The sequence below is a fragment of the Atractosteus spatula genome, chromosome 19 (genome assembly GCF_055471065.1).
Source record: "Atractosteus spatula isolate fAtrSpa1 chromosome 19, fAtrSpa1.hap1, whole genome shotgun sequence".
NCBI classification, from domain to species: domain Eukaryota; kingdom Metazoa; phylum Chordata; class Actinopteri; order Semionotiformes; family Lepisosteidae; genus Atractosteus; species Atractosteus spatula.
In genome coordinates, this window is record NC_142724.1 from 13,330,928 (window position 1) to 13,355,005 (window position 24,078).

The window sequence follows — 24,078 nt, forward strand, 5'->3', positions numbered from 1 at the left end:
GTGTCCATTAGAATCACTCAGTGAATCATGGCTGGTAAGTGACGTCCAGTGATTTCAAGCTGTGAGGTGTCTTCTCATGAAGTTGACATAGACCTTAAAAATACAACTTGTTGCATAACCACACTTGACACAGTAACAGATTTTAATCATTTACAGTATGACAGTATTTATGTCATGGCTTTCTTATTCTGGCAAACATTAGTTTTTTTTCCTGCTGTCTCATAGGTAGACCCTTCCAGAAGATGCCCTTTCTCATAATGTTTAAAATTAATAATTAATAATAATTGCTTACACTTATATAGCGCTTTTCTGGACACTCCACTCAAAGCGCTTTACAGGTAATGGGGACTCTCCTCCACCACCACCAATGTGCAGCTTCCACCTGGAATTAATTAATTAATTCAGAATGAATTAATATTACTTCTTTACATCTGAAATATTTCCTGTTCAGGAAAGTAACTGTTAATCTGTAATATTTAATCTGTTGTAAATATTGATTTTTCAGTAATAGGAGATTAGATATCCTTATTTTTATGGAATCCATCCCAGATCCTTTATTAAACAGGACAATCAGCAGTTGATTTTTAACGGGAAAAGTGAAAGTCAGGGTAGTTCATTTGCATTGCTGGGATAGACTGAGGAGTACAGTGCTAAGTTTGTTCAGAGTGTCAAATCTACAGTTAAGCGCTTTTTTTTTTTAGATATGTAGGATTACAATGAAAAAAATATTTCGATCTTTTTAAAACATACTGATAATTCATAACTTTGAAATAAAACTAGGTTTCAAGTCAATAGGTTTAAAATTCTAAATGAACTTATTCTGGATATTGAGCTTGAATAAGTCGAAAAAGTAATTATTTTAGTATATCCAAAGTGAATTGAATGACCTGCGGTTGGGTTGTGTAGTTCTAACATTTCTTTCTTCAAACATTATTTTGCATTTTAACAAGTAAGGAAAAATAGCAAATAAAACATCAAATGTAAAGTAAGGCATCTCTAGCCACACTGCTTGGCAAATGTCAGGACTGGATTGTGTGCTTGTAACCCGGCCTTTTCTGAAGATGTTGGATCATATTACAGTACAGCTGAGTTGGAAAGTGGACTTGGAGTCACACTTGTTTGGGTTTCTGTTTTCTCTATTAAAGCTCCAGTTCAACCCTGTATTACATTAACTTTGCTCTCATTATAAGGCTCAATGTTCTGTGATATGTCATATCGCTGTTAGTTATTATCAAGTTAGCTTTTACATACTTATGATAACGCCCATAATAGCAATCCTATAAATATACAGTATTGCAAAAGTAATTCTCTGGCAGCCATCTTCAGCAACATTTGAGGATGTGGTGTTTCTTGTCTTGTGGTTTAATGGGGTCCATTTCAACAGAGCAAAGAGAGGCAGAAATCGGTCGAAATAAATACTGGACTGGACCAGTGAAAAGAACTTGGTCTTTGTCAACTGAAATAGTTTTATATGTGAACACTCAATGAACTAAGTTTGGTCCTCTTTGAAATGATCTGCATGTGAGAAGACTCAAGGGATTAACCAACTTGCTTTATGTGTACTCCTGCATTCAATGAGAAAATGCATTAATCACAATATGTGTGGAATAATTCTAGTCCTGGTAATTTTAACAGTTGAAACAATAGTGTGACATATTGTGATGGCCATGCTGTGAGCTTAATATGTAATGTATAAAACTGAAAGGGAGTCATATAATTAATCATTACACTCATCTTTACACAACAGCTGTTGAAGTTGTAGCAATCAAGATGACTCCCTAGATGCACAACACCCTAGATATGCAAAACTCATCTCCGGGGAGTGCTTCAAACTGAACAGACATAGATAGCTCATTTGTAGCACATGGATTATAGCTCATGAATAACTCTTCAAGTTAAATATGATTTGTCTGTTCAGATGAATTTGCATATTCTGTCAAGGTGTGGAGGTTTAATTATGAAGAGAACATTTCACTTGTTTTATTTTGATAAAAATGATAGTAAGCCCTTTGCCATAGATCGACTTGCTGACTCATATGGTTCACGTACTGACAATATTGGCAGCTACTCACCTGTGAAGTGAGAGAAGAATTGTTTTAGATTCAAATGAGGAAGCATGCTTCCACCAGTGGTCCTACTGTAAGTTCATTATTCCCCTGCAGCAATGTAAAGTGTCTATTGAGTCATTTTCCTTCCCATGAAGTCAGTATGATAATTATGCAAATCAAATGTATTAGTAATTTAATAGATCTTGGAATTACTGTGTTTTTAGGGATATTCTATATCAAGCGTATTATTGTTATTATAATCAGTTCTCTGGAAACGGCAGTAGTACCTTCTTGTAAAACTGCTTTATTATGGTCTCTCGTAAAACCATTTTTACCTCAGCAGTTCACTTGTAGGTCATTTTAGATTAATGTCAAATTTTCCAAAACGTTTTTGTTGGTGGTCAAAAAAGTTGTGTTAAAACACGGAACCACCTGGAATGCTATTCTTGAAAACTCTCAGTCAGGATTTAGACCACCTTACACTAGATCCCATGCTTATTAGGGGATCAGAGGACCTGCTTTTAAGTGCAGATTCACATGTAATGCTGTACGTTGTGATATTTTAATAGACTGCTTTGAAAAATGGGTTGGTTTCTGGAAACGTCTTTATGTGGCTTCGATGAGATCTGTCAAAAAGGCACTATTTTGTCGCTTTGGTGACCAGTATTAAGTACACTAAGTATTAACTAAGTACAGTAAATTAAGTACACCTCAGAGTCACCCTAGAGGCATTCTTGAAGAACATTTAGAGACCCCAAACATCTTGGACCATCTCTGAGGCTCAGTTCATAATTTGCAGTTTACCTCTGTCAAACATTTTCAGTCTTTTCCCTGCTCTTTGCTTTGCATCAGCCTTGTGTGTGTATATATATGGTTTCTGGATCCTTTGACTTTTTCTAACAGTTAATGACATTTTGTGTCGTAAATATACTGTGTAAAAGTCACTAAAGTATATGAAACACCCATCATAAGCAATTGATGTACCCATATAGGGCACCTTTAATTTTCCTGAATTTTAAACCTGTAGTATTTATTTTTACTTAGCTGTGTATTAAAATGTTATTGCGGTTGCAAGTCTCACTTTTTACACACAGGGTTCACCTATAGATTCACCTATAGCAGACTTTGTCTGTTAAATCCAAAGACTGTTACATTGAGTGTTTGCTATACTAGAATTATAAATCTTCATCTCCTTATTTAGGACCTGACTGTTCTACTGAATGAAATTTAGTTTAGCATTATATTTTTGGTAGTAGGTTCTGTGCCCAAGCAGTATGTTGGATCTGTCAATCTGTTGACAAATGATTTCAATGTTTTTTTTTATTTAAAATTTAAAGAAAAATATCATCTTTGATAAAAGATTAAGCCTTGATTCACAGCTCAAAAAATACTACAAGACAATGTATTATCTTAGAAGTATTTTGAAGTGATTTTAGTCATATTGTGATGCTGAGAAGCTGGTTCATGCTTTTATTTACTAGACCAGTCTAGCCTAGACATTTTATAGTGTTTTTACTGGTCTCTAACAAAGTTTTGTCACACACAACCGCAACCTGTGCAGAGTGTAGTACCATGAGACTCCATCCAGCCCTTACTGAGTTCCCAGTAATACTTTATATAGGCTACTTGACTTTACTAATCGCCCAGAAAGTACTGAATAAGATTTTCCCAGAATACATTATGGTTCTGCTTTCTCCCTGTGAGCCGTGAGGTTTTCTGATGCTGTGCTTAAACAATTCAGAAAGTGCGATTTGAAGAAGATAAAGGAAGAAGCAGCCTTTAGCATCTGTGGAACTTTTCCCGAACGTGTCGAAGTGTGACTTGCAAGTGCGACTGACAAATCGCATTAGGCTTGTATTATCTTGTACGAAAAGGGTGTAATTTCAGATCAGTGTAGCTATGCGTTTGGTTTTATTCTGTCCTAGTAGGAAGTGTTAGTGTTTATTTTTTGTATGTAGCAGGTCGTCCAGTGTTTCACAGGTTGCAGTACGCTCTGCAGCACACGTACTGTTCCTCAGGGTCACCACACATGCACACACCTGAGTTAATGAGTCGTGTATTCAGATGAAAATCATCAGACCCAGTTAAATGTTAAACAGCACGTGTTAAAACAAAACATTGGCAGCTCCAGGAAAAGGGTTCTTTTTTTTTAATCAAATCCTTTCTCACATTACTTTTTCTCCACATCCCCTAATTATGCATTTCTCAGGTAATGTGGGCTGAGATGTGCTGTAACTGCTCATGTTTACAGTATGTTTATGCAGTATTTGCAGCCCAGTAACAGTTACTGCAGAATGAATCTCTGAATCGACAAAACAAAATCCTGTCACAGATGCACACGTTTAGATGTATGTGGCTCATGCTGTCCTTCTTCAAAGGTAGCTCATTTTTGCGTAGAATGACAGTACTTCAGCGGGACTCCTGAGATATCCATTCAATGTACTGCCATTATTTTTTTTTCTCCTACAGTACATCAATTTGCCTGACTTTGCATTTACTCTTTTATTGTTCTGTTAAGAGCAAAAACTGCTGGGCAAACGTTTTCGTCAGGTGGGTTTGAACGATGGGAGTGGGATGGAGAATAAATCCTCTATTTGAGCGGCACCTGGGATTCAGTTGGGTTTAATTGTTTTAGTTTATCCGTTATGGAGCTGGCACTGGAATTCACAGCTTCACCCTTGTAAGTGCTGTTTTTCTTTCGCCTGTCAGGATGTCACGGGGCGCTGTTTTGGGAAATTGAACCTGTGTCAGTGTCTGCACCACAGGGATAGCCCTGGCCTAACTTATTTCATTCTGTAGGCCAGCCGGTTGTCCACGTTGTCCCTTCAGCATGACAAGCGATTAGAGGACGAGCTGCGAGGAGGGAAGAGAAGGATTAAAGTCGTCCAGGACAGGGTAGGTGTGCTCTACGAATATCCGTCTTGCTGCTTTGCTTTTCTGACAAGTTCTGGAAGCGAGCCTGTTCTTTTCCCCAGGGTTATCATAAGCTATCTTGACACTTTTTGTTTCTCCTGTGAAAGTTATTTACATCATGGCTTTATAGTTGGCTGGGCTTGTTCCATCCACTTAATCGTGCAAACTGTGTCACAGATGAGCGGGGCCATGGGCCATGTGTGGATCTCCCCACTCTTAATACCCATCAGAGCGAGAGCTGTCAGCTCAGTGTGGCCACCATTTATGTCCAGGATATACGCTGGTGCTACGTACTGTTTCCCCTCCCTTCATTTCTCAACAGTATTGTTTTCATGGTATGTTTCGCGTTTTCAGCTCTATAGTTCAGCACTTCAGTAGCTGAACTATAGAGCTGGACTGAAGGGCAGACCCCACTTGAGTGTGTCATAGCAGCCATTATGTAACAGCGGCCCCTCCTCACAGCATGGCAGGTGGAGAAGAGGCTTCCCCAGCTGAATTAAGGGGAGAAATGTACAGGGCTCAGATTGTAATCCCACAGTGACCTTTAGCCTACAACTAATTATATCTTGTGCTTTGTAAAATGCGTATAGCACGTTCTTTTCACCTTTAGATATACAGTCCAACTTTTATTCACAAATGAGGTGTGCCTGATTTTTCCTTGCTAAAATAAAGTACATATTTTTAATGTCACATGAATATGCTTAATGTTCCGTTTTCTCTATTGCCGTCTTTACACTTTTTTGTGAACCAAATTGCTCTTTGCCACACCTACCTTGTGTAGCATATCTGAAAGGTCTGCACATTCTTACTGTATGTAAGACAGTACAATTGGCATTAGTCAGGTGTAGCCCCTGTTCAGCCTTCGTAGTGGCAAAACTCCTTGACCTCAAAGGTTGAGTGACCTCCTAGTAGTCGATCGTGCAGGACTGACCTAGGTCTGACTGTGCAGCGAGATAAAAGCCTCCTTGAACAAGTCCAGCCCTGAGAGGTATCGGGGCCTGGTACTGTAGGTGCTGTGCTCAGTGAGCATAGGCCACAGCTTGGAGAATGACACCCCAGTTCAGGCTGTGGACAGAGATGCTTACCAGATGAGCTGGCGTGCACAGCCTGACTGGCGGGAGCAGCGGATGTTCCCCGGGTCCAGCACTGACCCAAGCTTGTTTCAGAATTTAGGTTGGGTCAGGTGTTTTCACTTGCTTAGAAAGTGGATGAGATGTTCTTTTATTTTTTTTGCCTGTGCAGCCTGGTGCTGCTCAGTGGTTGGCATTGCTGGCACCTTGGGTTCAATGCTGCAATATTTGGGGGGCTGTCTGTGTGGAGTCTGTATGTTCTCCCCGTGTTCACATGGGTTTCCTCTGGGTCCTCCGGTTTCCTCCCACTGTCCAAAGACGTGCTGTGCCGGTAGGTTAATTGACTTCTAGGAAAAATTGAGTGTGTGTGTGTCTGTTTTTATGGCTGTGTGTGCCATGTGATGAAATGCCATCCTTTTCAGTGCCTTGAACCTATTGCTTGTCAAAAGGCTCTGGCTACCCTGCAACCCTGAATTGTAAGAAGCCGTTAGAGGGACAGGTACAGGGAAAAAGAAAAAATCCATCCGTCTCTGATATTAGCAACGTTATCTGCACACATGTATGGTATGAAAGGAATTTATAGACCGTTTCTATGTAGGACATTCCCCTCCACATCTTAAACAGTAAGCCCGTTAACTAAATGTGTATCTGTGTCATGGAATTAATGGTTTGCAGAATTCCTCCCCACAAGCGCTTAAACACCCATTTGGATTCATTTCAGGTTTGTGGAGTTTTAATAGAGTGAACTTTACTTCTGCTTGGGTGTGGTGTTGATCGTATTGTATCATCTGTTACGTCTGACTCAAAAAGACCTTCAGTACAGAGTCTGGAGCTAGGCAACAGCTTCACTAATCCCTATAGAGTGTGTGGATTTGATTAAATCTCATTATATTATATAAGTTATATAATTATATAAGTCCTCTTTCCCCAGCTGTGTGAGGGAGTAGGGAAATGAGCTCTGTACTAGCGACCCTGGTGTCATAGTAAATGCCTAGTGGCCCGTAATACCTGCAGCTCCGTGCCTGTTGGGAGGGGGGGGGTGAGTTTCCAGCATAAGATCCCTGCTGGACATGAGCCAGCCCACTTCACATGGCTGCAGTCTCACTCTTGGAAACGTGAGCCTTTCCATTTCCTTTTCCGACTTGGTCAGAAAACCGCTCTCCGTTTTTTCCAGGACCGAAGCGGCTCTCTGAGCGCCTCGGAGCAGACCAAGGCGGACAAGGCCAAGGCCTTCATGGCCGCCGTGCGGCAGGCCCTGAGCCAGGCGAGCTACGAGCGCTTCACCAAGGCCATGCAGCAGTACAAGAGAGCCGACGACCTGGGCGCCGTGCTCGCCGAGCTCGCCGAGCTCTTCGCGGGAGATTCCAACAAGCATCACTTACTCAGAGGTGGGCAGCTGACTTCCATTTTTTGTTGGTGTTTGGAACAGTTGTAAATGTACAGTATCCAAAACCGCATCCTGTTCCAGAGTCAAACGTTCTGTCCTAATTTCTTAAGTGTAACAACATAAATGTGAATAGATTAATTAATGGTTTCATGCTCTTGTGTTGTAGCCAAGTGGTAGCTATGTCATCCTGGTGAGTGTCAAGATTAAAACTGGGCTGCCGGTCCTTCCAATCACAACGTAAACCCACAAATTGGAGTCTTTGCTGTCAAATGATCAGCTTAAGAGAGATTAGCATTCACCAGGTTCTTTGGTCCTCAGCTCATTTTTTAGGTTTGGGTGCTTCTGCCTGGAGTTTAATAATAATAATTAATCATTCTTACACTTATATAGTGCTTTTCTGGACACTCCACTCAAAGCACTTTACAGGTAATGGGGATCCCCTCCACCACCACCAATGTGCAGCCCCACCTGGATTTTTACATGTCCCCTCCCCCAGCTGTGCATGGATTTTCTCTGAGTGAACCAGTTTCCTCCCACCTGCTCTATGTGCTGGCAAGGTTAACCCGCACCCCTGCCCTGTTCCTGTATCCTCATGTGGGTCTAGCACCTGCCCTGGACTGGACTGTCCAGCTTGTTGTTCTGCATTGCAGTCTATGCTTATGGCACAGGCGCCAGGGTCCTGTGACTCTTACCGGGAATAAGCAGCTTCCAGATAATGGAGAGCAATGAGCAAATATGATGTTCCCTACCAGGATAGATTAGATTATATATTTTATTTATGAACTTGTTTTATGTAAATGTACATTCTAGATCACTGTTTTATCATGTTGCTCACCCAGCAACAAGGACAAATTTTCAAATGTTTCAGCAGGGAATAAGATGGACATTAGTGTTAATATTTTTCTATAAAATCAATTTGTTTAAGTGATACAGTATCATCTTAAAGCCATATTTCAATAAATGCCATTAAGAATATTTTTATGAAGCCTGGGTTTTATGTTCTTTTTCATTTGATCGGTTGCCAATTTTCTGTTGTTTTTGAGGAAGTAAAATTGAGTTTCTTTAAATAACCCTGGGGGACATTTGAAGAGCAGGGAAAACCAAAACCACTGCTGGTAAGGAATGACTTATCGTAAAAGGAAAGATTAGAATGTTTGACTTTGTGACAGAGGAAAGCAAAAATCACAGTTTTTGAAATCAGTAGGCTGCTTAAGGAAAAAGTAATGCAAAATCCCCTTTATAGAACATAAAACTATTTAGGGAATTTATTCAGTGTATAATTGTATAATGCTCTTTTTTGTGTAATTTACACTCTTGTTTGCAAATTCCTCTTACAGCTCATGCCTAAATTATAAATAAACCCTTTTTATCCTCTTCACTTTATGTAAATATTGTCTAAATCACTATTATAAACAAGAAATGTCTGATCCTTTGAAAGGGCTGACACAGCGAAAAGTTAATGCTTTGCTTCCCCCAGATTAGATTAGTTTCTGTACAGTATTTTTTATCTTTACTGGTAAAGTAAAATGGGACTGTTCTCTTTCTCTCAAATAGAAGATGCTTTGAATGTAACAGTTCAGAATAGTGAAGTAAATTTTCTAAAGTTTATTTATACTCTTGCTGTGCAGATTATTCATTAATCCCTAGTACTTTAAATAACAGTCATTCGCCAAGCACGCAAGCACTTTGATCTCTGCTCACACAATGCAGAAATACATACAGTATACAAAGAAGGAAAATGGTATTCAAGTGTCTCCCAAGCTATGCAGCTTTGCGATATAGAGATACAAGTTAGTTTTTATTTCTTTTATGTTCTCTAATGTGATGCAGTTTAGAAATATTTAGTCTGGCAATCTGGCAATTCCGACTAGATACCAGACAGAAAACTGTGTCATTGCTCTTTCTAGGGTATGCTTAGGGATCTGTTTACATTTTAGACTCTTCATAATCCCCTGGAAAACACGATGACCTTAATTTCCTAACTCGCATTCAGTGACCAAAATAAGTTCTCTTAGCAGTAAACGGTGTGTAATTGTCTGAAAGAGCAAGAGACGGTCTTTTATCACCTTCCCTGGCTGGAATGTGCAGTCCGATGCCAAATTCCGTTACTCCCTGTCACCACATTGCATGCACATGGTGGTGAATGGGCTGGAAAATGTGAATAGTGGAAAATGAGCCTGAGATAGTGAAGACCTTTACGCCCTGTTCAAGCTGTTCAGTTGACTTGTTGAAGCACACTGCATTGTTCACTAGGAGGGTCCTAATAACATGGCTAGTAAATATCTAACTAGTAGTATCTGCGTATGAGTTACTTTTTGAGAACACATAAAAGTTGTAAATACAAACAGACTGTTGTCAGGACTAAAACCACTGGTTAATCCATAAATTGCTCAACACCGATATAATGGCAACTTTGTTTGTCTGTGCCATCGTTCCTCTATTCCCACTGGAGACTTGCCAGTGGGTACTGGGTTGGGACTTTGCGTTTGTCCGGCTGGTGGGAGGTTTGACTTCAGGGTCTGATACAAGGGCCTTGAAGGGCCTTTAGAACTCTTCAGTTCTGCAAGGTTCAGCTTGGCTTTTTTCTTTGCCTTGTTCGTCCGTCCAGATTTCTATCAGTTTGTTCGGCCCCACCATAAAAGGGGGTTTGACGAGGCCTGCCAGGAACTGACGGGCAAGGGATGTGGCTTCAAACCCGAGCACACCCTCTCGAAGGAAGAAAAGGAGAGGTTGTTGCTGCAGACAGGTGGGTTACACTTTTCTGTTTTCGGCTTGCCTGCGGGGACCTTCACAGCTGAACTGACTCTGTGGTGTTTCTCAAAATGCAGCAAGGCCTTGTAATACCTTCATACTTATACCAAGATTGGTTTCCACTGCCCAGTGCTTTAGAATTTAAACTCACACTGAAACTCCAGTCATCAAGTTATAAGGCAGCATTTGGTGCAGAGTTGCTTCTGGACATGGCATTGTCACATTGTTAACTGAGCCTTTTACTTTCATTGCAATCCTCTGTGTCTTACTGTACCACACTATAGTCATCTATGCGAATACTCAGAAGTAGAAACAGTTGACTGGTTACAGAGGATGAGTTTCCGAGCAACTATACACCCTTAGAGACAGTTTCATTCATATTGCCGTCAACTGACATCTCTGTTGGAAAGTCTGTCTTTTCTTGATTCTCCACTGCTACTACCAGATTACAGTTACCTGTAATTTTACAAAGTTCCCTTCATTTGACTAAAACCTTAATTATTGTTTGTCATGTGCGAGTTCCTTCCCAGACGTAGCAGTGTTTACCACATATTTAAAATGTCTAATGCTTTATGAGATAAGATTGCATTTTTACACAGAAGCTATACATTTCTAAAGTATATTTTGCATAATATAACTACTAATTAATTCCCATACTGTGCATAGTGTGTCTGTTTTGATGTATAATAAACTTATAACTCAATTTATGAATGTCTGCTTTTCGAGATAAAAGTATATAGATGCTGGATGCTGTTGAAATGTTTTTGGCATCGATTGGATTAATTGACCATTCATAACTGACCTTGACTTGGGAGTTAACCGGTTACAGAGGATGAGATGATGTACAGTAAAATGTTGATTATCAAGCCCAGTGTAAATGAAGAAAAACCGAAAGGAACCAATATCCCCCACGTAACAAGAGAACAGCACCCTGGCACCATCGGTATTCTGGGGGAAACGCTTTAGCTTTAAATGGACTTGCCAGCAGTGGAGCCCAGTCCTCCTTAGGATGAACTTCATGCAATATTTTGCATGAAGCAACCACAGAGGCCTTCATTAATGACCGTCTTTAATTGTGTGCATTTTCATTTTGAACAAATGTAACTCAATACTACTTATGAGAGTGTAGGAACTGTACTGGTGAGTCCCAGAATCCACTCCCCCCCCATTTCCATTAATGCTTATGGAGGAAATCGGTTTGAGAGCCATTGATTCACTATACAGTATAGTGCACTTTTCAAGAATGTGTCTATAGCGCATAGCGTGTAGTAATCTGTATAATAATTTTTAATAAACTTGGTCATTTGTGTGTATTAAATGTATGATACTTAATTTATACTGAGGAAAAGAGATTTGGGGGAAAAAAACCTTTTCTGATATGAATTTAATATGCAGGATATGATCGGCCACTAGACTTTCAATTTGCTACAATAAAATCCTTAATCTCCAATTACATCACTAGGTAAAAGGGTTGAAAATGGCTTTCCAGCTATTTTCTAACTGTACCATCCAGTTCATGGTCACAAGAGAGCTGGGGCCTGTTTCACCAAGCAGCTCAGGCCAGACAGGATACACCTTGTGCCGGATTCCAGTCCATCGCAGGGCAAACAGTCACACACACTCACACCAGGCCCACACTTTTCCCAGAAGCCAGTATGTCTTTGGACTGTGGAAGGAAACCAGAGCACCTGGGGGAAACAAACTCCACTCGGACAGCACCCCAGGGCCCCAGTGCTGCAAGGCTAACCGCTGCGCCACCTTGCCTCCCGTTTTGAGGGAGTCTTATTTTATATATTTTCAGCCAAACAACCAGCAATCCAGAAGCGAATAAACATGGTTCTTGACAGACACAATACACAAACCGCTTCCTGCCTAGGAAAATTAATAGGACACCCCCTGCGTGTGTTCAGTCGTCACACCGACGTCCCACATTCCCACAAGTGTTGAGGCCCCACTGAGGTGGTTGCGTCTGGGTAGAGTTCCAGCAAGATGACATCATGACCACAAAACTTGTTAAGCTTCAGAAAACGAGACACTGGATGCGTTCAAACGCCGTTTCAAACAAACATTGTCCTAACGACACCTAAGCATAGAAACGTCCCAATAGTGTAAACAGTAGTGTTGCCCACAGGTCATTAAGAATATTGGATTAGCGCTGATGATTACTCGTCGTCTGTGTAACGTCTTCGCCTCCCCATCCATTGGTCTGTGTTGTACACAGCGCTTATCCTCTGTTCTGCGTATCTGTGCCACACTCGCTGGCATCCATCAGGGAGGTCAGTTCATCATAAGGAGGACTGGGCTCCAGTGCTGGCAAGCCCATTTAAAGTTAAAGCATTTCCCCCAGAATACCGATGGTGCCAGGGTGCTGTTCTCTTGTTACGTGGGGGATATTGGTTCCTTTCGGTGTTTTGTTTTTTTTTATATGAACGAAAGTGTCTCTAAGGGTGTATAGTTGCTCGGAAACTGAGGAGAGAAAACAAAACCCAAAAAAGAATGAAACAAAGGTTTCCAAGCAGCTACACACCCATTGATACCTTTCAATGCTGGTATGCGTCTTGAAATGATAACTCCATGATTTTCATTACTTTCTGTAGAAAATGTTACACCCAGGGAGAGGAGATCAGAGATTATGACACTAGGCAGGGGCTGGCAGTGGGGATAAAAACGTAATTTACTGTCTTCTGCAAAAAAAATCAGTGTTTGTTATCATATAGTCATGGTGCAAACATCTGTAGTTCATTGTCTGAATCTTTGCCTTATTATTATAAGCACCATACACAAAGCTGAATCCAAGAGCAACAGGTGGTCAGGTTTCCCTTTTGTCGGTTACATGGCCTGACAATAAAGCTGCAGGCCAGACTGTTTATATACGTCATCCTAAATCACAGCTTGATACAGATTTGGAGCAAATGTGAGGTTTTGATTCATTCAGCAAGTCATCTGCTCCGTGGACGCAGAGGTGGGAAACACTGGGGAGGCCTCAAGGCGGAAGTGTTCTGAAACGTTCTCATGATTACAGAGTTAAAAGAGAGGCACCCCTACATGATGCATTGTCTGTCATCATTAGAAACTGATGATTTCTGGGTTTGACCTGTGAAACCCGCTGGATGGATCTCTCTGCAAGAGTTGAAGTAGAGGCTCCTGGTCTGGTGCCTTAAGGTCTTGTAAGGGGGGAAATAAGAACGTACAGTAAAAGAACAGTAGGCTCGACTAGCCCATTCAATAGTCTCTAACAGATCGAAGGATCTCATGGCCTGTTCTGGACTCCTACCACCCTTTGGGTAAAGAACTGTCTCCTGGTCTTGCTTTTAGATGCACTTCCACATACGTTCCGCACGTGCACTCTGGTGTTTCACTGCTCATTCTGCAGAAATCTGCTCGGCTGACTTTGTCGGTGCCCTTGAGGATTTTGAATGCTTGTAAAGGTTCACTACCTCGGTCGGTGTAGGACTTAAGCCCTTAATCTTTAGCACTGGAATGAATCTGGTTGCTCAGCTCTGCCTGGACTGGTTCCAGAGCAGCAATATCTTTTCAGTAAAGTGCTGAATTGTACACAGTATTCTAAAAGAGATCTTACAAGAGTGATCTACAATTTTAACATTAACATCACTTGATTTAAATTCTATGCTTTTGACTATAGATCCTAACACTGTTTGCCTTTTTAATGCTCCGCCACATTATCTGCGAGATGTAAATGGTGTGTGAATATAAACACGTGTTTTTCATAAGCAGCCTCTTCTAACATTATAGGTTTCTACCAACATGCAAACCCTGCACTTGTCTGCATTAAACATCATTTGTCAGGTGTTTTTCCAGTCGTGAATTTTACAGAAATCTTTTTGAATTTCTTTGGCTGCTACAGCATTTGCTAATCATCTGCAGACCTGTCTAATTTACCAACAATACCAGAAGAACTTTATCAAAGGCTTCTGAAAATTGAGATACAGTATATGATCTTTGCAGGATCTACCTTTTCTACATCTATGTTAATGATTTCCTAGGATCGTTTTTCCTTAAATTATCTCTAATTTGTTTAGTTAAGTTTGGAATAGTTAAATGAATAACCTTACATGCAAGATTCAGCTTTGTCACACTTCTTGGGAACTAGAATACTGATTCTCCAGTCCATACTTCACCACTTACTGAGTTTCATCTTTCTGTGTGACTGTTGGAAGACTTGCGTCAATAGCTGATGTATAACAGCTCCTGTTTCCACGTGTACAGTTAGTAAAATACCATCGAGCCATGAGGGATTTATTCGGCTTGCGTACTTGTTACCCAAATCACTTCTGCCTTTTCTGTGCTGATGCTGTCCAGTACAGAACTTAGCCCTTCCGCTGACTGGAACATATTGTTCCTCAGTGAAATAAAGCGAAACAAGTTTAATACATCAGCTATTTCCCTTCATTGTCTAGAAGTTTGGCATTATCATCCTAGACATATTTCACTTCATCCTCAATGGTCCTTTTACTGTTGTAGTACTGAAAGAACTTATTTTAGCTTCCATTGCAGTATTCCTTTCCATCTCTCCATCTTTTTCAGCCTTTTTAATATCCTTTTTTACCAGTGATTGTAAGTCATTGTACTCCTTTTCTTCAACTGGATCCAATTGTTTTTAATCATTGTGTGAAGGACATCAGGTGTTTTTTTTTTAATTGTGGGATAGTTGTGACCTCTTCAACATTTACTGAATTCTGAAGAGAAAAGGATTGTGAGTCAGTGTTTCTGTTTGAGAAATCTCCCTACCACAAAGGGAGATTTGAAAGTTCAGCAGGCCCTGCTTGTTTCCTGTCTTCCAATAGAAATATTCAAATAATGCCACAGGAAAAAAAAATATGGCTTCATATCGATCCTGTCCATACCCCCTTGCTCTCGCTGGTCTGTTTTCCTGCTGAGCACTGCAGGCTTCTGCTTCACTGTACTGACTGCAAATTTAATTAATTAAGGCTAGATTGGTGAGTTTATCTCATGTCCACCTGTTTATTGTCATGATAAATGGAAGGACATCCAGTACGGTCATATCCTAAATCTCCCTAATAATCAGGAATGAGACATGACTTTAGATATGTATGAATGAAGCTTGCAATGTTATGTACTCAGCTTCCCTTGCATAAGGCTGAGAACCAGGGTAAAATGTCTGAATCACTTTCGTATCCTTTTAAACATGACTAATGTGTTTTATATGTGAGTAAGAGCACATGAAACATGGCGAACTTAGCAGCCTTCCTCCAGTACACCTCACAGCTCTTTACCCCTGCAAGCGCAGCCAGCATAAACCCATGACGCTGCTCTCCCTTGGGCTCCAGCCTTCTCCTTTGGTTTTTTGCCGATTCATTTTAAAGATCGGTTTCTCTGTGAACGGGCTCGCTGGGCCCACGTTCCGTACATTCACGTGCCGACAGGCTCTGCCGTTACACCACTAATGCAGAAAATACTTGGAAAAAACCCTGAAAGACAAGTCTGGGTCTGGATTTGCACACGGCATGGGTGAAAGCTAAAAATGATTTAATTGACGTGCAAACCAGCGCTCTGGGCATTGTAGCATAAAGCCGAGCGCACTGCACTTTATAACTGGCATCAATTATAAACTGAAACCATTGTGTAACCTCAGGGGAAAGTTTTTGGAAAATCACCATAAATTCTTGGTACAGAAATCAGGTCAAAATGAGCTGCTATACTGATGCACTACCTTACTGTATTTCCTGTCATTTCTATGGTAATTTTTTTTTTTTTTTTCTGGGCTCCGGCGCTTAGGAATGGCAGATAATAACTGAAGAAGAAACGGGAACCGAAAAATCCTGGGCAGACGGTTTAAATCCGTCCCAGCTGTTTTCTAACATTTTGGCTTTATCCTGTACAGGGTCACTGGAGACACAACAGGCACAAGGCAGGATAAAACCACATCTTCATCCTGAAACCGTTTGAAATTGATATAAGAGATATAAGATCACTTTAGTGGCCATATACAGTTTCTTGCATTAGGAATTTGTCTTTTCGTGTACCCCAGCTTGCTCTCCATGAGACACACAGGCACACAAACGGGGAGAGAAGCTTGGGGTCAGAGCGCAGGGTCAGCCATTTATAGGGCGCCCCTGGAGCAGCTGGGGTTAAGGGCCTTGCTCAGGGGCCCAGTGGAGTAGGATTCCTCTGCCGGCCGCGGGACTTGAACCGGCAACCTTCCAGCCACAGGGACAGATCCTTAGCTACAGAGCCACTAAAGTAGCACTCAGATGTTCACCTTGCCTGTTTTTTTTTTATTCGTGGTAAAGGCAAGGAGGACAAAACTCAAGAAGCAGGGCAGTGCGCATCTCCTGGCGAGTCTGACGCCTCGACGCAGCTGAACGCGAGCCTGCAGCTGAACCGTGGGGGCTCTCATCTCCACACAGGTGGCTTGAGCCAGGGTGAGTGATTCTGTCAGGCCTTGGGGCCTCCCAGCGGTCTGACAGCTGAAAGCAGGAGAACAGAAAAGCGCAGGAACACGAGGTCACAGACGAGAGCAGGACATGCAGTAGCTGACTGGCCCAAGGAGCTCATCCAGATAGAGCTTCAACAACACGGCCGGAAAGTCTGTTCCAGACCCCCACACCCCTTTGCGTAAAGAAATACCTCCTATTGTCAGTTTTAAATGCACTTCCACGTCGTTTCCACTTGTGTCTTTTAGTTAGGGGTGGCAGTGTTTTTAGTCTGCGGATTTGGACTACTTTGAGCCAGATGTTTCACTTGTTTGTCCTGGAACACTTACTGTTGATTCAGTGGGCATCTATGACTGTCTTTGACAGGAGCCAGTGCAGACTTGAAACCATTTCAAAAGCTGATACGTTACACGGACAGAGTGTAATGGCACAGTTGTGTCAACAACGGGTGTGTGTAAATTATTTCAACATACAAAAACATAAGGAGATATTAATCTTTTGCATCTTTCAACTTAGCAAAATGTCTGTGTGGCAACGCAGTGACCTGGCATCTAGCTCTTGTGTCCTGGGATGGACTGGTGTCCTGTCTGGGGTGTGGTCCTGTCTTGTGTCCTGGGAAGGACTGGTGTCCTGTCCGGGGTGTGGTCCTGTCTTGTGTCCTGGGAAGGACTGGTGTCCTGTCCAGAATTTAGCACCAATCTCATTTTGGGTCTGTTTTCAATTAATCTTCATCCCAGTGCATTAGGTCTTACTACTGAAGGGAAAGAGCTTGCAGGACAATCGTTAAAATTAGTTATTAGTTGTAATAAAACAATTAGTAATTGTTTCCAGGTACAGTAAAGCACTTCTGCTGTTGCTGTCGTATATTACACAGCCTGGAACACGCCTGTGCAGTCTTCATCTCCACCAGGGTGTTATCACAGGTCACTGGCAGTTCATCTTGGGCGGCTAACAATTTTACAACCATCAGCCATAAATTATGATGCCTGTCATCAGTGCTGTGACACATAAGCACTGTATGACTTGAGGGCTAAGAAATAAGTTTGATAATCGTAAATAACAAATTAGATTAGATTTGCTTTTGATGTTGTCTTAAAAGACTTTTCGTTATGGAGAAACCCTCTGGGAGTGAAGTGTTGGATCTCTTACCATAGCTTTTCACTCCACTCAGACTGTTAAATACCTGATTGGTCCAGTTCTTGGCTCAGTCAACAGCAGCGGCTGTTCCGAGTTCTTTAGGTGCTAGAGATGGTAAAGAGATCTGCTGAATTTCAACTATCCAGGGCTGGAGTTATGGTATGCTCCTGTGATCTGTAGATTTTACATTCTGTTTATACCCTTTGACATCAGGACTCTTACTATAAACATACTATTGAAATAGTACGTGTTTTAGGCTGTGCTTACATTTGATTTGTTTTTCAGGCAAATACTCTCTGTAAAATCCCTTACAATTGTAGCTCTTCCAAGTACACACACATCCTAGCAGAGCCTGTTACAGTAGAAACAAAACTAAAGCAAATGGAAACACCGTGCAGTCTTAGACATCGCCCAAACAATAAGTTCTGCCTTCCAGACAACCATGACGATTGCGCCACTAATGCAGCCCTTCCTTTAGGCTATATTAAAAATAAGTAGTTCAGGTGGGGAGCTGCGTCAGCATGAGTAAGCTGCAAAGGAACAAGTAATAGGTTTATTCCATGCTGAAAAAAAGAAGAAACTGAAATGAAATGGAATGAATGAATGGAATGAATGGAGAAAATTAATAATTTCATTGGAATTTCACACCTCTCTGCACCCATTCTGACTTCACACCTCTTGATTGGCCTCTCTTTCTGTCCCCTGCTCCCGCCTCTCGCTCCTCCTCCCTCCCAGCCTTTGTTCTCCCGCTACTTTACCTTTGCCTACTGCCCTGTCTCTCTCACACCTGAAGAAGGCTCCACGGCCGAAACGTTGTGTTCTCTTTCTTCTTTTTTTCAGCATGGAATAAACCTATTACTTGTTCCTATATTAAAAATAAGTCTAGCTATTATACTTAAATCAATATTCTACCATGTGACTAATGCTTTACTTTATTCATAGTGTACTTCCTAACTACTCTAGAGTTTTATTGTTTATTGTTTTAAGGTTTAAGAGAATTTAAATTATTCCAAGTCATGAGGATGCAATTTATTAGTTATAATTTTTATGTTAAATTAAATTGGCAACCTTGGTGAATTAGAAAGATGCACATCAATATATGTCCAAACTTACCAGTAGACTGTATACTGCATCTACAACTTTTGAAAAAGGAAATAAGAGCTTGTAAAACTCTGTTTTTGCTTTAAAGTACTGTCTTCTTAGACTAAGAGTGGCTTTTTTTGTTTTTGTTTTTAGTTGATTCCCACCCATCCCATCAGATGGTTCCTAAAGACAAACCTCAGAATCTGTCGGCCCACAAAAACCAGGTTCTCTCAACCTACCTGAGCGATGTGAAAAAGGCCATTGGCCCAGCTAAATACAGCCAGTTCCATGAGGCAATACAGCATTACAAAAAGACTGATCACTATGACAGCATGGTTTCTACGGTGGTGGGCCTCTTCACTGAAAAACCAGAAGACTTCCACCTTCTGAGAAGTAAGTTATGTCATGCCAGGTCATTTCCCAAACCACTCTATACCATACAGTGTCGTGGGAAACTGGAGCCTACCCGACAAGCAACGAGCGCAAGGCAGGGTACACCCTGTCCATCGCAGGGCAAGTGCAAGCCAATCATACATGGGGACAATTTGGAGGCCACGGTAAAGGCCGAGGTGGGAAATTTGGCCCGGATAACTCCCTACTCTTATCAAGAAATGCCCGGGGATCTTTAATGACCACTGAGAGTCAGGACCTCAGTTTAATGTCTCATCCGAAAGACGGCGCCCACTACAGTATAGTGTCCCCGCCACTATACCGGGGCATTAGGACCCACACAGATCCGCAGGGTGAGCACCACCCACTGGTCCCATTAACACCACTTCCAGCAGCAACCATAGCTTTCCCAGGAGCTCTCCCATCCAGGTACTGAGCAGGCTCAACCCTGCTGAGCTTCGGTGGGCTGCCAGTTGAGAGCTGCAGGGTGATATGGCTGCTGGCAGAAGTAAGTTATTCGAAACAAAAAAGGGGGTTAATTTCATGCTGAAGCGTAGAAGCAAAGAACGTTTCAACTGTGGCTCCATCTTGAGGTGTGTGAAGGCTCCTCCGATAAAATGTTTTTCTTTATTTTTCAGCTTGGGTATAAAGGGGCACAATTTTTCTTTCATGCTGGCTGATTCCTGGGAATCGGGTGGAGGGGTGTGGCAGGGCTGAGGGCTTTGAGTCACTTACGGTACTCACTTGCCCACATAGCGCCATGGAAACGAGGATAAGATCTGACCTGATGAGCCACATATGGAAGTGTTTGTTTCTGGAAATCGTTTTTTGGAGTTCACACATGGACACAGCTCCTTCCTTGGTTTCTTTAGGCTGTGTTGGTCAAGAAGGGAATGTCACATATAAACAGACCTGTGTCAAAGCACTAATCTTTAAGGAGTTGTTGAGAGGGATTGGATCACCTTTATGATGCTTACACTTTTCTATTTAGTCAAAAAGCAGTGGCATTGAGCCCTGATAATGAGATTAATGCTGATGCTTCATCTCTGAGTATTATGCCAAAGACTTTTTTCTTGTACTTCTATTTTTGTCCTTTTTTGGGGTGGCATTTTTTAATTCTAATCAGACTTTCATGACTGGAAATTAAGGGGCTCAGCAGGGCTGACGAATTTACAGAATGAGTTATAAAATGATCGCAGTAAGGTTTTGTGGAGGGAAAATACAAAAATTTGATATTCAGATTAAAGGTCAGCACTTTTTTCTTTCCACTTAAAAGAGATGATATTAGAAAAATTAAGCATGTGCGGTTGTGCTTACTTGTTTCCCTTTTACAAAGGTCACGTGAAATTCTCTCGCCCACCTTCATCTTTCTGTGGTTCACATAGCCGGAAAATTATTTTTTAATTTGCTCTGATCTTGAAGACTATGAACCAAAGTGAGACACCTTTAAATTACGAAAATTTGCTGCCTATGCCTGAAAAAATAAAAACCAGCCTCTTTTTGCTTCACTTAAGGTTTTTTGCACTTTCCAAATACGTACAGGAAATGAGGCAGCGCTGAGATGTGAATTTCATTTCACATTTGGCATCTGCATTTTTGTACTCCCGAGTTTGGAATTGCCAGTTTAAATTAACTGTTGTTTCAGCAGGAAAAGTTTTCCTGCAGGTCACACACAGGCCGCTCCACAGAGCTTCACAGGAGCTTGAGCAGTTGGGTAATACCCTCTGAGCTCAAATCACTAGGAGGTATTGTGGTATACTAGGGACATGCTGGCCATCCCAGAATGCACCGTGGTACGCTAGGGACATGTTGGCCATCCCAGAATGCACTGTGGTACACTAAGGACACCCTGGCAGTCCCAGAATGCACTGTTATGTCTTAAGCCGTCTGACCTTCTCATCTTCAATGGACTATAGCAGTAACCTCCCAAGGTTCCTCTGTTCACATACAGCATCACAGAGGAAACCTAGGATTCTGCAGTTTTTTTTAAATAATTTTCCCTTTGTTTTTACTAGCATTTGCCATGTTTGTTCGCCCTCAACACAAGCAGCAGTTTCTGCAGATGTTTAAAGAGCTGTCTGGGGAGGAGAAGCAGTCATCTGTGAATGAGAATTTGAAGGCTGAACAGGCTGGCGCAAGCCTTGAGCTTCCAGGTAAAAATGTACAGTTTTTAATGTTTAATGTTAATGTTATCTCACCATCAGCTATCATTATACCTCGGTAATACAGTAGGATCAAGTTACAATGATATAATGGAACAAGTAATAGGTTTAATATCAGACCAGTTTCTGTGTAACAGTACACTAGTCAAATGGACATACTGGAAACAGACTTTTTTTCTTTTTTACATACTGAAAAACTTTAAACATCCAATTTTGTGGAACCTTCTCCCATTTCAATCACTTTGCATTGTTTCTGAACTGCATTAAGGCAGTAGTTCATGCTATAGTTCTTGTTAGGCTTTGTGAATGCACAGCAGCTTCTTGTACTGGTGGTTGATGTGGATTCATGTCTAGGAGGTGAAAAGGCCAATACTGATATCCATCATGTTAAATGAGAGATATCAAGTGCTACAAGTAACGTAGGCTTAGAAGTGATTTTGCATTAGCCAGCCTGGATATCCAGTTACAATGAGAACGGGCATGATTTACCATCCCTTTATTTTTGCTGAGCATATAATTACATTTGCAAAACATCACATAATTTATCCGCAAGTTAAGCTTTTTTGTTCATAAATATAATCAGAATAATCTTGATGTCTGTGTAAACACTAAATGGATTTGATTATTTTTCATACTGCAGTAATCAGAAAAACACTCATTTATGCCTTATTCTTAAAGATGTTGGAAAGTGTATACAGGCTCGGATCTTACACCTCGAAATTCTCTAATATTTTCAGTCCTATGCAAATAAATTGCTGAAAAGAATAATTTTGAAAAATGGATGCTTTTCTTTATTTCTGGGGAATTGATCATGTTTTTGTTTTTTTTCTCTCTCTCTCTCAAGTGTCAAAAGTTAACACTTCTGGAAAAGGACAAAGCAAGATCTCATCTTTCTTCTCCAGCAGCCTGCAAGTGAACTGTAAGTTGGAGAGCAGCCCAGTCAATGGACAGAGCAGCAGCTGACTCCTTTCTGTGGAACACAGACTTTTTGTTTCTCAAGCCTGGCTGCTTCTAAAAACCCATCTGAAAGTGATCTGAGAGATTTTATGCTGTGATGTGAACTGCCTTTGAGACCAGTATTTGCCAGTGATTTCAGTAATATAACACTCACACTGTCTGTTTTTTTTAACTTAAAAAAAAGTCCCTTATTTAATCTGTGGTCTAGCCTACTTAGACTTTGGTCTTCTTTACACTAGTCTGAATCTTTGCACTGTCCCTCCTGAACCTTGAACATGATTTCAGATCTCCCTCTGCCTACTGTTTCCTCAGTCCGAGAGCTCTTCCTGATGTAAACCCTCCTCTGATTGGTTGTGTATTGACCCCTTCAATCCATTAAATCAAACCCAGGACATCTATCCTTTCCTTGGCACTGCAGAGTTCAACAATGGAATTGCACAACTGCACTGACCTCACAGGGTTGTAAGCAACTGGTATAATCCTCATGATCTGGATAAGGTTCTTCATTGTCTCTTAAGGATTAAACTAAACAATAAACAAACAGGTGACCAGTCAGCCTTTCTAACAGAACTGCTATTGTGTAAATGTCATGCTTGGTCATCAGGAACTTCTACCAGGAGAAATTTTCCTGTCTTATTGATGCAGAGTCATGCTCTAGAAACATTTGCTTTTTCCATAATCAGCTGACTCACACTCTGTGTGTAATGAGCATTTAATGAAAAGCTTGTATGTACTGTACTTGGTAAATAATTATTTTTTATATTTCATATTAAAGACAAGTTTTTTTCAGGTGTATATGCCAAGGTTGTATTACTTGAGCTCACTGAGAAACCTAATGATCCATACATGTTTGTAATTATTTTTTAGAACAAAAAATCGAGTTTAGAGTAGTTTTAGTAGTTTGGGAGTAAATAGAAGTTCTAAGGTAATCCAGTTAATCTTTGCAAGGTTTTTTTTAAGTGCAGAGATTAAAAACTACCAAATGTTAATTGTTGCTAATTGACTTCCGAAGTCTTTTGTTAACAGTCTTTGAGGAAACATTGTCTTCCAGGCATATTTAGATAATTATGACACAGGTAAAAGTTGGATTTGTCTAATACTTGCCAGGCTACATCTCAAAGGCATGTAGGACTGCCTGGCACATTATTTTGAGACTTTCTAGAAAAATGTGCAATTGATCTCCTATGCAAACCCATCTCAAGTCCGTATTATTCTCAAGAATCTTTCATGCAATGTGGGTGTGTTTTAGCTTTCATGGAGGACATTTGACAATATGGCTGCAGGTACCGTTGGGTCTTTACTTAGAACTATCTAGGATGCCGGGTGTTTATTTATTGCACAAGGTCCTTATTCATGGAAAGTGCAGGCCACACATGTCCAAAATTCTCTGTAATTCTTACAACAGAATTACTGTAATCAGATGAGACAAACTACCCTTTGTCAGCACACAATGTGAACAGAATTCTCATGCGGGGCTGTGTTATTAAATGGGATTTTGAGTATAAAAGAGGGCATTTTGAGGTTAAAACATGTTTTTATGCGGCTCTTTTATTTTGTTCACTCATTTCTAAATGTAGGATGGCATGGTAATGAGGTGGTTAGCGTTGCTACAGTACCTTGCAGTGCTGGGGCCCTGGGTTCAATTTCTGGGGTGCAGTCTGCGTGGAGTTTGTACTGTATGTTCATACGGACATACTGATAGTTTAACCAGTATTGGCCCTGGTGCGAGTGTGTGCGTGCCTGTGTATCTGTCCTGCGATGGAC

The 24,078-nt window shown here is 41.1% G+C and overlaps 1 protein-coding gene across 1 annotated transcript in view; it reads left to right on the forward strand.

The window, feature by feature from the left end:
- rtel1 (regulator of telomere elongation helicase 1) overlaps positions 1-22,438 on the forward strand; it is a 71,649-nt gene extending 49,211 nt beyond the window's left edge. Inside the window, exons 28-34 of the mRNA XM_088937311.1 lie at positions 4,848-4,943; positions 7,206-7,419; positions 10,027-10,164; positions 16,442-16,573; positions 18,959-19,198; positions 21,211-21,348; positions 22,202-22,438. Coding sequence (XP_088793437.1) covers positions 4,848-4,943; positions 7,206-7,419; positions 10,027-10,164; positions 16,442-16,573; positions 18,959-19,198; positions 21,211-21,348; positions 22,202-22,320 — 1,077 coding nt within the window. The 3' untranslated portion in view covers positions 22,321-22,438. The remainder of the gene's footprint in view (positions 1-4,847; positions 4,944-7,205; positions 7,420-10,026; positions 10,165-16,441; positions 16,574-18,958; positions 19,199-21,210; positions 21,349-22,201) is intronic.
- The last annotated feature ends 1,640 nt before the right edge of the window (positions 22,439-24,078 follow it).